Source organism: Balaenoptera borealis (genome assembly GCF_965194805.1).
Source record: "Balaenoptera borealis genome assembly, chromosome: 19".
In the NCBI taxonomy this organism is placed as follows: domain Eukaryota; kingdom Metazoa; phylum Chordata; class Mammalia; order Artiodactyla; family Balaenopteridae; genus Balaenoptera; species Balaenoptera borealis.
The window spans coordinates 27,926,507-27,942,287 of NC_138878.1; the positions used below are offsets into that span (position 1 = coordinate 27,926,507).

A 15,781-nucleotide genomic window follows, 5' to 3' on the forward strand; every position below is an offset into this window, starting at 1 on the left:
GTGCACTGCCCCAGGCTGTGTCCCTGAGGTCCAAGAAACAAGTGACTCGCTCCTTTTCAAACAAAAACATCATCCGATCACTTTAATGGATGGTGCGGGAACTGACGTCTCCAGTGAGGAGACGAGGAGGGAAGGGGTATCAGCGAATAAGCCCAAGGAGAGGCACCATCAGCTAAACCTGTCGTCTCCAGGACCCGCCGGCCTCCCATCATGTACGTGCTGCTTCAGCTTCCATCTTTTCTCTTCCATAATTGTGTCGCTAATATCTCCCAGCCGAGGCGGCTCCAATTAAACTATTCACCATCGTCACTTTGTGTTCTGAAGAGAGGAGGTTGTCCATTATCACTTTTCTTTCCCTTTGACTGAGCTCTGTGTGGGTAATTTCATTCTGCCCTTGTTCGTTTCTTAGAAATTTAGCCTATCCAATTTTAGTTCTTTTCTCCCATCTCAGGACATTGAGCTCAGGAGAAAGGAGGCAGAGGATGAGGATTTGGAAATTTCTGTCCCTTTCACCTTAAAGTTTATTTTGGACTGAATAGTGCCTGCCTGGTGGTTCAGCTGTCCTCCCCGCCCCCGTCAGGAGAGCCTCCCAGGAGGTATAGACTGGTAGGTCTGGACCCACCAAGGGGAGAAGGGCAACAAGAGAAAGTGGCACCACCCAAGGCTGTTCCAGAGGGGTTGCTGATTGGGGTTTTAGGCAAGCATGCTTCCCCACTCCATCCTTGGGATCTGGAGCAATCGGAAGCCATGGTGACATAAACAGACCACTGCCCCAGAGGGCCCAGGACAGCCGCTGTCCTGCACCCCCCATCTCTGCCAGTCACCCACCTAGGACACCCCTCTGCACTCTGGCCGGCTATCACTGGCTGGGGCACTGGCCTCCTCTGCAGGCCCTGCTCGCCCCCTTCTACACTGGCCTCAGCATTTCCCACCCCATACCCGCCAGTCTCCCTACCCACCTCTGGCCCTGAAACCCCTGCCAGGGTGGTTTTAGGAGACACACGCAGCGGCTTCACCTAAGAACAGCACAGCTGGGGAGAAGGCCGAAAGCCATGCCTCCTGAGAAGGGCCGGGGGCCTGAGAATGTCCCCAGACCCACACTCAGGGAGCATTAGCATCTGCTCGGTAAGGCTCCGTCCCGGAGCTGCCCACAGTGGGGCCCAGGCTGCCCCCAGCCCTCTCCCCCAGGTTGGGGGTACACAGTTCACACTGAACTCTGTCTGTGTGAGAGCTCCTGGACCATCTGTGTGGGCTGGGTGCTGTTCTTCATTTAATGTCCATGGGCTGCGTGGACCTCTGAGCCCACCATTGTCCAAAGGCCCTGCTGATGGCTGGAGGGGTGTCTGATGCCCTCCAGGGTCCACTGCTTCCTGGCAAGGCCCTCGGCTTCCCCTTTAATTCCCTCGTGAGGGAAGCCCAGTCTCTGGACTGTGCCTGCCTTGTGGGCACAGCTGACCCACGACTGCCTGCTCCCAGTCATACCCCTCTCGCATCCCCCATCTGCACCAGTTTCTCCTTGAGCTGTGGCCCTTACTTAGTGGCTGCCTCCTTGGAGGAGCCTTCCCGGACTCCACAGCTTGGTTGATGTGTCTGACGCCCCCACTGGACAGCAGGCTTGGGTGGGCAGTTTCCAGATCCTGCTGGCTGCCGTATCCCCGGCACCCAGCCCTGGGCTCAGCCAGCCTGTGGTGAGCAAACATTCACTGGTCTAGCACTGGCTCCTTCTGCTTAACTTGGGCCAGGGCCAGGGGTGGGAAACCACACCAATTACAGGGGCTGGCAGATGGTTTCTGAGTGGAAACTTTTAGGTGTCGAGCACTAGAACCAGTGAGCGCTGGAACCCGGGCCAAAGTCATCCCCACAACCCCCTGGTTCTTGAAGATACATAGCAAGCCAGAAGGAAAAGCTGCTTCTAAACAATTGGAAGATCCAGTGGTTTTGAGACGGAAAAGTGTGTGATCCTTCAGAAAATGAGGTTCTTTAGAAAACCCAAGTCTTTTCCCCCTCCTCAGGAGGCAGCCTGGGCTCAAAACAGGGAAGGTTTTCAGAAGGGCTTAGGACAAATAAATCCCTGAGGAATCCTCTGAACCCAGCTGGAGGTCTTGGAAGAGTCTTCCTTTTACAAGACCCCAGGCTCCTGACAAAGATGGGACCATGGGACAGAGGGAGGGGACGTCAAGGGGGCAGTTGTCCCGTGATGTGTTCAGGGCTGGGGAGATGCAGACAGTCTTTCCTTATGCCTAAATATTTCTCTTTCTGGCAAACGTGAAAGCTCCTAAGGCGGGGACCCCACTCGGTAGTGGGTGTATTATGGATAAGTGAGTGAATGGGTGGGTGGCTGCATAGATCAAAGAGGAGTGAAAGGAATGAAGAGGGTGCACAAATGAAGAATGAAAGGATGGACAGACGCTGTGGAAGGATAGTAGGGAGGTGAAGGGATGGGCGGGTGGTTGTGGGAGTGAGTTGGTTGATGGATGAACAGGGGTGGCTGATGGGTGATGATGTAATGGCTGGGTGGACGCCTGATGTTGGATGGGTAGGTACCCTAGATAGGGGGTGAGGGACGTGTGGATGGATGGCTGGAGAAGGGATGGCACAGCTGAAAGGAGGCAAGATTAGAAACAGCACCCAACCCTTGGTTCTGCTGTAGGATCTTTCTGGGGAGCCAGGAAGGTTCTCTTTGCTAAGGCAAGTGGTAGGCCTGTGAGGTGCCCCCGCTCCCCCCAGAGACCCTGTGCCTGACAGCGTGCTCTAGGCACAGGCCTTGCGAAGTACTCCTAAGTCCAAGTGAAGAAAGAGCCCCAAGCATGCCCAGCCCTGAACTGCTAAGTGCCTCTAGTGCCTCAGGTTTTGCCACTAACAAAAAACACCTCATAGATGTTTAAAATACCCCTGGGGGCCACCACTTCCACTGAGAGTCACAGTTAGGAAGGCATCTGCCAGCCCAGGGCCAGGGAAGCAGGGGTGAGGGAGGGGACCCCTCTCTCCCCCGCTGCCCCCAGCGGCAGACAGGAAGGGAGGGGCACTCCCCTGCACGTGCAAGAGAGAATGTGACCGCCGCATTTCCTCAGATGCAGGGGCCTGGGTAGCATGTACAAAGTGCCCAGAATGTGCGTGCAGCCATTCTCCATCTGCTGACCTTGCAGTACTCAGGCTGGGCCTCCAGCGTTGGGAGTCTCTCTGTCTCTTTCCCTTGAAAAACAGAGTCAGCAGCCCATGAAAGGCAGCTGTGCCCACTGGGCCTGGCCCTGCCTGGTCTGTTGGGCTGGGCTTGTCCAGCTCGCCCTCCTTCTCCTGTTGGCCTGTGCACTCCTGCCCCCTGGTGGAGCTGGGGCTACTGCAGTGCACAGGGCAGGGCTGGGCAGAATGGAGACTTCCCTGCAGCTAGAGGACCGGGTGTGTGTGTGTGTGTGTGTGTACACGCACACAGTCACACTTTACTTGGTCTAAAAGATGAGAGAAGGAGGAAAACTCTGAAAGATCCAAAGCAGCTCTTCAAACGGAAAAGGTTATTATTATAATTACTATGATTATTGTTATCAAGATTATCATGCTTACCTGAGAAATCTTGTACAAAGCAGGCTTATTTTATGTCAGCTTGTTATTTGTGTCTCAGAGACCTCACCTTTGCTTATAATTAGCATTTGCGGGGCTCTTTATGTTGCAAAGCTGTGTCACGTCGATTTAGCCTCTTTCATCTGCACAAACAACCCTGTGAGGTGGGAACTAATAAGAGAGCAGAGGCTCAGAGAGGTTAAGTGGTCTGTCCAAGGTCACAAAGCTAAAAAGCTGCAGAGTCAGGATTTGAACCTGGGTCACCTGACTGAAAATTCTTATTCGCTTCCCCACCATATCCTCTGCGTTTCCTCTCTTGAGAGGGAAAAGACTCTCTCTCATACTTTAGTTCCAAGCCCCTTTGCTCAGAAGAGAGGGGAGGAGTTTTGCAGACCCAAGTGTTTAACATGCACTTGGCAGTCCCAGTTCCAGATAATGAATACACCGGGGCGCTTGCAAGGCCCTGCAGTGCCTGGCGTATGAGCAGAGATGTGTGGTGTTCATTGCCAGTGGCTCAGCCAGGCCAATGCCAGCTTCCCTGGGTCACCACTCATCCCACCATCATCCCTGGTGTGGCACAGCACAGGCAGGCACCTGCTGCGTCTCTGAGAAGGGTGACCAGGAGACACTGGGCAAGAGAAGCTGGTGCAGGGGCGCTCTCTGTGGCCCAGAGTGGGCAGGCGGGAAGGGTCCTGTGGGCCGTGGGAGCCCACACCCCTCCTCATAGTACGGGTTTCAGCTCTCAGGACCAGCTGGCTGACTAGAGATAGCTTTCTGGAAATAGAACCCCTCACCCCTGGACACCAGCAGGCAGCCCCACTGACAGGCCCCTGGATCGCGGGTGCTGCTTCCCAAGCACACTCATGGCCAGTCCCCAGTAGTCCACGTCCCCGTGGCAGGGGGCCCTGGGCTGCATGTCACAGTGAGGGACCCCTGTGTACTGTTAGTTCACAGGGGCAGCTGCCCCCATCACCACCCTGGGCACCCTGCTCCCCAGCGTTGGCCCAGGGCAGCCCACTTCCGGGAGGCACCCTGTGCTGAGCTCCCCACTCCACCAAATGCTGGAGATGCCCCCATCTCCATGAGCCGCTTCCTCTCCCTGCCCGCCCCTTTCTCCAGATGCTCATGGTTAGGGTTTCTGTGGGGTTCTCTAGTGTTGTGGGGCTTTCCAAAAGTATCTCACCTCTGCCTAGAGCAGCTTCAGGACATCTACATGTCACCGTTAAGATGTCATTTAACCAGAAAGGTTACACTGGCTCCGATGAAAAGAAATGTTAATGCTGATTTTAAATCATTGATACGGTGAGAAGAATCCTGCAGGTGTCCCTGAGAGTCATAATCTCTCCGGAGCCTCCTGATCCAAAACCCATAAGAATGGCATCTTTTATGACAGGCTGTAGGTCCATCCACGTCTTACAGAGTGAAGTAAGTCAGAAAGAGAAAAACAAATATCATATATTAACGCATATGTGTGGAACCTAGAAAAATGGTACAGATGAACCGGTTTGCAAGGCAGAAATAGAGACACAGACACAGAAATAGAGGCAAACGTATGGACACCCGGGGGGAAAGCCGGGTCGTGGTGGTGGTGGGATGAACTGGGAGATTGGGATTGACATGTATACACTAATATGTGTAAAATAGATAACTAATAAGAACCTGCTGTATAAAAAATAAATAAAACTCAAAAAGAAAAAAAAAGAATGGCATCTTGCCTGTGGTTCACATTCAGAAATGCAGGGTCCCAGCATGTCCTTAAATGTCTCACCCCTTCCCATGCCCCCACCCCGAGGCGTCCAGAGGGCAGGCAGGTTGGCCTCCTCATCCCTCTCTGGTCCCGGGAGCTGGGGAGGTGGGGCGGCAGCACGGCCCGCCCCTCGGGTCCTCCCTGTGCTCGTGCTCTCTGTCTGCTCACCCGGCAGCTCTGTGAAGAGAATGATGATACTGTCACCCCATTTTTCAGGGTAGGATGCTGAGCCCACAGACGTTAAGGCCCTGCTCAAGCCAGGAGCCCAGTTCTGGGTGGTGCCTTGAGCCTGTGGCCTGAGCCCCTAGAAAGCTGCGTGGAGCAGGACTGGAGCCCCAAGGCAGGGGTGACCAAAGGGTGCTGTCAGAAAGGAGTGAGTCTTGGGGGGGGTTGGCATGGGAACTGTACGTTACAGCACGGGCAGCCCCAGCCCGTAGAGAATGGTGGCCGGGGAGGGGTGGGCATACTGGGTACTTTGTAAGTGCCAGACCCAAGCCACCGAGGCCCGTGCATCTGAGGAGGGGCAACGGTCACGTTCTCTCTCACATGCAGGGAACGCCCCTCCCTTGCTCTCGGCCACTGGGGGCAGTCCGGGGGAGAGAGGCCCACTTCCCTAGCCCTGGGCTGGCAGATGTCTCCCTAACTGACCCTCAGTGGAAACGGTGCCCCGCAGGGACATGTTAGACATTTGTGAGGTGTCTGTGGCAGTGGCAGTAATTGGGGCACAACAGGCACTTAGTGGCTGGGGGCCAGGCACGCTGGTGTGTGACAGCAGCACACAGTGACGAATGTCCTGCACCCACTCAGCCCGACTGTGCAGGGCCCTGCCAGGCACGGTGTCAGTGAACAGCCTCCCTCAGCTCCTTGCAGGACTGTCTCCAGAAGCCCACCAGATGGCCTCTAGTGTCCAATACGTGGCCAGTGCCCACAAGGCATCTTAGTGCCCCCCCCACACAGGAAACATAGCGCAGCACATGGGCATGGACGTGTGCCCAGGGCATGGACATGTGCCCGGGCATGACAGGAAGACGGGTGGGGAGTCCGATGCCAGAGGAACTGTGTGGGCCGCAGTAATGGGATGGGTCTGCCTGGAGGAGGTAAGCCTGGTATTGGCCTCCGCACACCAGGCAGTGTATTGTCAGGACTCTTTGGGATGCACGTGCAAAAATAAACCAAGTAAACAAAAACACGTCTTTAACTAGGTTAAGAAAAAGTCAGAGGATTGATTGAGGTAGCTGGAAAGCCAGAGGTATTTGTGGCCGCAGGCACAGCTGGACCCAGGTGTTTTGACATGTTATGGGGACCCGGCGTGCCTCCCTCTCTCAGCTCTGCTTCCCTTAGTGATGGCTGCACATTCAGGTGGGCCCTTCCTTTGAGGGTCTCTCTCTCCTAATAGTTTATACAGGTGTCCTGGAGCTGGTAGGGTTAGTCTCATTTGACAAATTTGGATTCTTTGTCCACCCCAAACTGTTCACTAAGGCCAGCGGGATGGACTGGCCAGGGCCAGACCCTGTGTCCACGCTGGAACTATGGGACGGAGTCGGGGAAAAGAGTGCTTTCCTTCAGGCGAGCAGAGGTTCTGGTGCCCCAAAAGGAGGGAGTGGAAGCCACGTAGGTGGAGGGGGCAGCCATCCAGCAGCAAAGGATGGAGCAGATCAGAGGGGACGGGCCCTTCGCTGCCACCTTGAAGCTGGTCACTGCCCCAGCATCCTCCACTGAGTAACACTGCACAGGTCAGACCTAGTGGCTCTGCCTCCGAACAAGCGTCTGCTTTGTCACACCTCATGCTGCCGGGACAGCTGGGCATGCTTTGACCAGCAAGAGGTGGCAGCGCCATGGGGGCTGTAGCAGAGGGAAAGGTGCTGGAAAATGCCTCCCCCAACCCCGCCACTGGCCCAGGAGGGGACCTGGACAGGAAGGTCAGGCCCAGTGTGAGCCCCATCCCCCGGGGCCCCAAAGGCAGGAAGACAAAGGGACAAGGCCCCCCTCTGGCTCTATTAATTGCTTGTTAAGCTTGACCCCCACAAGGCTGGCCCAGCCAGACAGCTGCCACTGTCCTCCAGGGCGCATTGGCAAGGCCCCTCCCTCCCGCCACACCTGACCCTTCCTACCTTCCTCCTTACCCATCTCCCCTACCTTTGCTCAGGGGGCTGGGCTGGACACCATTGTCTGAGATGCAAGTCCAGGGCTGTTGGCTGGAGCACAGTAGAGGTTAACCTTGGGTCCAGGCTCTCCCACTTACTAGCTGTGTGACCTTGAGCAAGTTACCTCACCTCTGAGCCTCAGTCTCCCCATCTGTTAAATAGGATGGCTACCGGGCAGAGCTGCTGTCATGGTTGAACGAGACACAGTGTTGTTGAAATGGACAAGATGAGAGGAGTTGGGAGACAGAGAGGGTGGAGTGAGAAATCGAGGCCGTGCCTGACAGTAAAATGCCATTTGTCTCACAAATGCTGCTGAGCACCAACAACTATGTACAGAGCGTTGTGAGACAGGGGTGCCGTGAAAAGCCAGGAGATTATCCCTGCCCTGCGGAACAGCCACATACAACACCAGCTGTGACGTGGAGTGGTTGGTGCACCGTGGGGCAGACTCTGCCTGGGGCGTGGAGGAGGGCTTCCCTGAGGCAGTGACATCTGAGATGGGGAAGAGCCGGGGGAAGGATGCTCTGGACGGGTGGAGCACCCTGAGGTGAGGTGACCCTGGCTACCTGGGGAACAGAAGGAAAGGCTGTGTGCTTAAAGGCCCAGGAAGGGGGAAAGGTGGGAGGAGGTTAGGACCGAGAGGTAGGCAGGGGCTTTGGAGGCCAAAGTAAGGAGTTTGGAACTTAGGGATAATGGGAAACTATTGAAAGAGTTTAAACAGGGAGAGTTACTGTATCCATTAGGATTAGGTTTGACTGTGAATATCTGGGACCTAGAAGATAGTGATTTAAATGAGGTAGAAGTTTAATTTCAATGTTAAAAAAAAAAAGTCGTCAAGCACCTGACTGTTTTTAGATCACCCGTCCACTATCCCTAGGGTGTAGACCTTGTCTTCATGATCCAAGTTGGCTGCTAGAGTTCCAGCCATCACAGGCTTCAGGAAGGAGGAAGTGAGAGAAAAAGGGTGCATCTTCCCTTTACAAAGACTTCTCCAAAGACCTCACTACACTTTGGCTTACCTCTTCATGGGTAGAACGGGTCACATAGTCACATCTTTGCCACAAGCAAAATTAGGAAATGTAGTCTTTAAGTCGGATATCAGTGTGCCCAGTTAAAAAATTGTGGGTTCTTTCTCTGTGGTCTCCTGCTGGCTGTTGTGTGGCAGACAGACTGAAGAGAAGCAAGAGGGAGGCAAGGAACCCTTGGGAGGGGGCTAGGGGCAGCCAGGGAAAGACGGTGGTGGCTCGGACTCAGGGCTGTGCAGGAGGAGATGGGGAGAAGTGGACATTGGGAGGGAGGTGGTAAAATCAAGGATGACTCCTAGTCTTTGAGCAGTTGGGCCGATGGTTGTGGCGTGCACTGAGCTGGGGAAGACGGGAGGGAAACAGAAGGGCAGACAGAGAGGTGTCGCCAGCACAGGACCTTGCCCCACCCCCACCTCCGGCACACCTTGGTGATGAGATGGAGCTGGGAGGACAGCGCCAGGCCAGCCTTCCCCAAACCATGCACTGCATCCCACTGGAGTGGGATTCCCAAGATTCCAGACCACACACAGAGGAGTATGAAGTGGCTTTGTGGAGGCCCGTGGTTTCTAAACCACACCCTTGAGTGGCCTGGCTGAGGCATAGTGTGGCTCTAGGTGGGAGGGTGTCTCTCCCCCAGCAGGAAGTCTTGCCCTACCCACCCCTCAGGTCCCGACTCCCTTCTCACAGATCAGGCAGGAACCTTGAAGGAGGGGTCCAAAGGAGGAAGTCTGGGAAACTGGCCAGGTTTATCACAGTCACCCCACAGGTGGGAAAGCAGGCTGAGATTTCCCGAGGTCATGCAGGCACACAGGAGCAGCGTCAGCACATAGGCCCTGACTCACAGGCCTGTTTTTAGCCCCAGGTGGAGGCACCAACCCTGCTCACCCACTCCTGCATCCCTGAGTCACCGCCTGCCTAAGGCACCCAACGCCTGGGTCCCAGGGCCAGCTTTGCAGGTGGCTGCCCCCAGGGGAGGCTCCGGTGCTGAAGAAACTCATCTCCTAGTTGGACGGGGACCCACGCTCTCCTGGTGGGCAGCCCTCCCTGTCAGCTGAGGGTGACTTTGGGAATCCAAGGGCTGAGGTCTTTGGGACACTGTCCCTAGGGAGCTAGATCCGGGCCAGCATCATGGGCATGGCCTGCTGGCGTCCAGGCCAGTTGTGGCTTCCTTCCCAGGGCAGGCAGGCAGAAGGGGACACAGTGCCAGCGTTTTCCCATTGACCTTCTGCAGTAGACAGGCTCTGAGACATAAGTAGCTACTTAGCTGGACAGCTTGATCCCGGAAGTCTCCACAGAAGGCTTTGGCCCCACGTACCTTGGTGCAGAATGTTTTGTTGGCTACAAGTCTTCCAGGCATTGACCACAAGTCTTCCAGGTGTTGACCTTGTCTCCTTCGTGTCTCCCACCGCGAAGGACACCTGCAGATTTCCAGCACCTCCGCTCTGAGCCGCGTGCCACGGGCTGGGGAGCCTGGGTCTCTGGCTCACTTGGAGGGCGGCAGGGTTGAAAGGGCTCGAGAGCGGAGCAACCGTCTAGTAACGATTACCGTGCCCTTGAGTAAAGGACCCTCTGTCACTTCCCCTCTCCCTGACCAGGCCTAGGGCTGAGCCCTTGTCCCGGTGCCCTGGCAGGTGCCCGGCCGGGGCTTCTGTCCCCACCAAGGCCTCAAAGCCGCCGTCCATGTCTCCTCACAGGCCGATGCCAAGATGGTGTGTGACGTGGTGAGTCGAATGGAAGACACGGAGCCCTTCTCTCCAGAGCTGCTCTCCGCCATGATGCGACTCTGGGGCGACTCAGGGATCCAGGAGTGCTTCAACAGGTCCCGCGAGTATCAGCTCAACGACTCCGCCAAATAGTGAGTGTCCCAGGCAGGCGGGAGGCCGAGAGCAGGGCAGCAGTGCGGGCGTGGAAGGGGCTGGGGCCGGTGGGGCAAGGAGGCGTCCTTGCTGAGGTGGGAACCGCTGTGAGGTGTTCTGCCTCGGGTGTCAGGAAGGAAGGAGAAGGGGCTTCTCCTCCTGCCCCCGGGATGAGAAGGAGGCCAGGGAGGTGGGGGGCACAAGCCGACAACAGGGCTCCCAGAGGCCCGGGGGCCGTCGCCTGCTTGCTCTGGAGGGGACCTGGCCCTCCAGAAGGAAGATTGTCAGTGTAGCAGCGTTTGTGCCCCCTGGAGAACCCTTGACCCCATAAGTACAAATCAAGGGCGACGTAGACAGAAAATAACTTACATGGTGCCCTTTTGTCTTCTTTTTGAGAAAATAATACCCTTTCCATTCCTCTATCTTTAAAATTAAAAATAAGGAATATATAACCCATCAGCTAAGTAAAATAAATAATCAAACATACACTTTAATACTGTGTTATAACTAATAAGGGGAAGAAAAGGACAGGGGAGAGAGAGGGGCCCGGTGGGGCAGGCGAGGAGAGGGGGTGAAGCAGCTGAAAGCCAGAGAGGGCTGGAGGGGTAGGAGAGAGGAAGGCAGAGGGAGTGACAGGGGATCACAGGACTGCCCACTGCAGCCTTGTCACTCCAGGCCTGTGGAAGTTTACATGCCCTTGGCCCCTAGATCGGGGGCTCCAGGCCTCTGGGAATGGTCTGTGGTGGTCGGGGACATGCCTTCTGTTTTGAAGACATTGGGATTGCACTCCAGCTTTCAGGAAACGCACCCACTCTTACAGTCTCGTGTCCAGGTTTTCAGTGGGAGCCTCTGGGCTTAAACCCCACTATCTTAGGAGGCGTGTGCTCCGACACTGATCTGCTCAGCTTCCTCACCAGCGCTTCTCATCTGGGGCCACTTTGCCCCCAGGAGACACTGGCAATGTTTGGAGGCATTTTCGATGGTCCTGACTAGGGTGGTGCTACAGACGTCTAGTGGGGTAGAGGCCAGGGATGCTGCTGACTTCCTACAGACACATTGTACAGTCCTCCATAGCAAAGAATTACCTGACCCAAAATGTCAGTATCGCCAAGATTAAGAAATGCTGGTCTCCACGGTGCTGATGTAGCAGAGGCTAACGCCAAGAAAACAGCGCTCACTAATGGATGCTGGGACATTGCCATTGGCTGTGACGACAGCTAACAAACCAGGGACTTGTCTTCCCATCTCTGCACACCTAGATTGTCCACGGGGCAGGTGCCTGGGTCCCATGAGTCCCAGGTGGTAGCGACCCAGGCCCCAGCCACTGATGAGCCCCCAGGACACCTTGGTGGGCCAGGGGTGCGAGCCCAAAGGTTCAAGTCCACACCTCTCTGTGTACACTCAAGTCACAGACCTCAACCCAGGTCTCCCCCTCAACACACAGCCATTCAGGCCTGGAGAGAGTCCCTCCCTTCCTCTCCCCCTCCCTGCCCACTGCTCGGCCCAAGTCCAGGCCCTTCCCATCCCCCCGCCACCCTCAGGGGCTCCTCAGGGCATCAAATTGTGACCCCCACTTAAATTGTTACCACTTAACTAATTATAATATGAACCCATGGCAAAAAAATTTTTAAACAATACAGAAAGGTATAAAATTGATAGTGAATCCTCCTCCCAGACCTGTTTCCCTCCCACTGTTAACTATCTCCATTTACTTGTCCCAGTGATGTCCAGAAAAACCTGACCCTCCAACTATAAATAGTATTTAACGACCTCCAGCTGTGAAAGCTGAGGGAGTCAGACCTTCCTTCCTTCCTTTGCTCTTCCCCACTTCCACCACCAGTTTTTTGCTAGTTTTACAGGATTATTTTTAGTTCTTCTGGTGGTTACCTTTATAACTTGAAATGAACGACTTGAGTCAGTACTTGTCAACGCCCCCCAGCTGAGCTGAGGAGACCCGCCCTCCTCTCTCTGTCATCTCTGGGACGGGGCTCCGAGGAGGGCAAGGGCGGGACCCACAGGCAGTCAGGTTCAGAAGGACCTTAAATACTTTCTGGTCCAGTGTTGCTTTGCTGTTGTAGTTTCAGCTGCTATATCTCGTCTTCTGACAAGAGCTGAGGCCCGAAATGTGAAACAGTTCAACGTAGATTTGTTGTGACAGAAAGGAGAGGCCTAATAGGGCTGTCGCCTGGCACAGCTCCGGGGGGCACCACTCACATCCTAGACTGTGTGAGTGTCTCTCCAAGGCCCAGAGCCTCAGTCACCACATGTCCCCTTCCAGCCCCAAGCTGGCCCGTCCTCTCATGTTACCGGCGAGGCTCCAGGGCTCTCGGGGAGACAGGGCACCCAGGTCTCTCTGTGTCATGCGCCGGGGGCGGGTGAACACGGCTGGCCCTCCCCTTTCCCTTCTGAATGATGGCTCTGAGACAGGTCCTGGAAACCCAGAAACCTGAGCACATCCCAGCAGGGGCTGTAAAAGGTAGTTCTGTGGTTTGGTAGGATTATTTTTTCCCAGAGCGAGGTTCCCACTAAAGGTCAGCGCTGGCTGGCAAAGCGTCCTCTCCTTCCCTCCTCTCGGGTCTCCCTGCCCCCCCCCCCCCTTCCCCATCTGCTCTCCTTAAGCCGCAGAGCCATTATTCCGACGCTCTTCTGGTCAGAGCCTTCCAGAGTGAAATTCCAAGTCCTTACAGTGACCTCAGGGGCCTATGTGCTGTGTCCCCCTCACCTCCATCACCCCCTCCAGTCTCACTGCTACCTGCTCCTGCCCCGTGTTCAGCCTCCCCATCACCTCCCTCCGCACCACCTCCCGTCCAGCACCTGCAGCCTGGGCTCCTCCTCCACTGAGGGCGTGGCCTCTGTGCCCCCTGGTCCTGCTGCTGGGGCGTGAGGCTCATCCCCTCACCTCCTCAGTCTCCACTCGAATGTCATCCTGCTCGACAAGCCTTCCCCAGCCACCTGATATCAAATAGCTGCCCCCAGCCAGCCTCCCCACTTACTGATAGCCTGATTCTTTCCTCCTGACACTTATCACGTCCTGACATGTTGTACAGCTTACTCATCTGTTATTTACCTCATACACAGACACACACACACACACACAGAGGAACACAGGCTCCGGGGAGGTGGGGCCTATGCCCCCCCAGCACCCAGGACAGTCGGCAGACAGGACACACAGCAGGTGCACAGTCCACTGTGCTCACCCTACCCCCCCGTGGCCACCTCCCTGCGTGAGGCTCAGCCAGCACCGAGGGACAGAGGGCCAGGTTGTCTGTCTAAAGGAGGGTTCCCCAGCTGGGATGGAGGCCAAGACCAGAGGCTCCCAGCCCTGGTCTCCAGCTGGAGACGACAGGAGGAGGCTCGATTTGAAACCAACACAGCTTCTAAGCAGAGGCAGTGGGAGCGTGGGGAGGGGCATGCACAGAGGGTTTGGGAGGATTGGGAAGGGCTGGGAGGGGCCCTCCAGGCTGAAGTCAGAGACTGCCCAGACGCCCACGGGCCTGGAGAGGAGACTGCAGCAGCCAGAGCTTTCAGGTCTGCTCTGCTGCCTCAGCCTCTCTCCTTCCACAGGGGAGAGGAGGCCTGGAGGCCAGTTTAAGAGCACGGGCTTTGGAGTCAGGCAGACCCGGGCTCGAGTCCCAGCAGTGTCCTCTTTCTAAGAGTGTGGCTCCAAGCTTGCCTTCCCTGAGCCTGGGAACACACCGTCGGCTTTATTTCCTTAGGGAGAATTCTCACAAGGATTTGAGGCAGCCTGGGTTATTGGTTTACCAAGGGACACCCTCCTCGGTGAAGGCATCTACCCTTCCCAGCCCCCAGCGGGTCCCAGGGCAGGTGCCAATAAAGCACAGCCCCTCCACGCGCAGCCTGAGACCCCACGTCGTGCCATGACTCAGGCCCTCAGGGCTGCTTCCCGTGGGCTGTGTGTGGGGCTCTCCCCGCACAGGGATGGGTAGCCCCGCTGGCTCTGTGGGTCATTGAATCTTCCTGCCAGCCTGCGAGCTCCCTCCTTCCTGGTTTCCTGGATCCCAAGCTGGCTTAGGGTTCAAACCTAACCCATACCGACCCCTAAAGCCCTTCCCAGTGCGTGGCCTGAGCGGGCGAAGTGCAGAGGCCTGGTCTGTCTACAGAGCAAGTGGTGGTGTGGGAGGGGCTCTGAGGCCAAAGACCTGGGTCCCAGCAAGGCCCCGCCCCTGCCTGGCTGTGTGACCTCTGAGCCTCCCTTCCAGGAGCACCATATGGGGCGATGCGATGGCCCCCTTGATAAACCCTAAGGAGCATGGAAGAGGCAGGCGGAGGTTCCGAGGGCCTCTGGGAAGCCCCATAGGGAACTGTTAAGAGGTGGAATCCCAATCCCTGGCTCACAGCTGGGCGAGGCACTCACCTTCATTAGAAAACCTAAGTTTTCTAATCTATGAAATAGTGCATTTAACTCAGGAAATTAAGGATGAAACATGATGATGCATATAAAGACTAGAACCTAACTGTTGCCCATTATTATTTTAAGATGAAGAAACGACAAACACTATTATAAACATGTTAGTCTCATTTAAAGATTCAGCCTTGTCAGTGTGCCTGGAACCGTGCGCGTAGCCCTCGGTCTGAGCCAGAGGCTCTGAGCGCATGCGGCCGGGACGTGAGCTTCTCTTCCTCAGCTGCTTCCCCACACCTGGCCCTGGACGGGGTGGTGCCATCATTTCACAGGTCAGGACTGGCTCTCGGGGAAGGCGGTGCCCAGCACCTGGTCTATGGTCCCCTGTGTGTTGCCATCCCCAGCTACCTGGACAGCCTGGATCGGATCGGGGCTGCCGACTACCAGCCCACCGAGCAGGACATCCTCCGAACCAGGGTCAAAACCACTGGCATCGTAGAAACCCACTTCACATTCAAGAACCTCCACTTCAGGTGAGGCCCAGGGAGGCTCCCGAGCCCTGGCGAGGGTGCCAAGAGATGGGCAAAGCCTGCCTCTCGGCCTCCCCTCGTCTGGAGCACCCAGATGTCGCCCTGCCTCAGGGAGCGTTCAAGTTGGGACAGGCAGTTAGAAACGAGAAGGGGCCTGTGTGTGTGCCTCTCTTGCACCAAGTTCGGGGGCTGGGGTGAGTGGGGAGGCTTCCTGGAAGAGGGGTCCTGGAGTGGGGCTCTGAGGAACAGGGAAGATTTAAGCGAACAAAGGAGGGGAGTCCTGTCCTTGGGTGATTTCTGAGGAGGAGGAGGGGGGATCACCTAGGTGGCCCCTTGGAGGCCACCTTGTGAGAGGGGTGGGGAGTAAGGTGGGTGAACCCAAGCGACATGTGTGCAACCCCAGGACCCATGTCATCTCAGAGCTGGAGAGGGTTTGGAGATCAGCTGACCCACTCTCTCCGGGTACACTTGGGGAAACCGAGGCCTGGGAGGAGTAAGGCTGTCCCCCAAGCACAGAACACAGCTCAAGTCCAGGGGTCTGAGCGCCTCAGAACAGGCCCT

General features: G+C 56.2%; 1 protein-coding gene across 3 annotated transcripts in view; it reads left to right on the plus strand.

Moving 5' to 3' along the window:
* GNAO1 (G protein subunit alpha o1) overlaps window positions 1-15,781 on the plus strand; it is a 170,728-nt gene that overhangs the window by 133,812 nt on the left and 21,135 nt on the right. For all 3 annotated transcript variants that reach the window (XM_082366985.1, XM_082366983.1, XM_082366984.1), the window contains exons 4-5: window positions 10,166-10,326; window positions 15,095-15,223. In XM_082366985.1, the coding sequence (XP_082223111.1) occupies window positions 10,166-10,326; window positions 15,095-15,223 (290 nt within the window). The remainder of the gene's footprint in view (window positions 1-10,165; window positions 10,327-15,094; window positions 15,224-15,781) is intronic.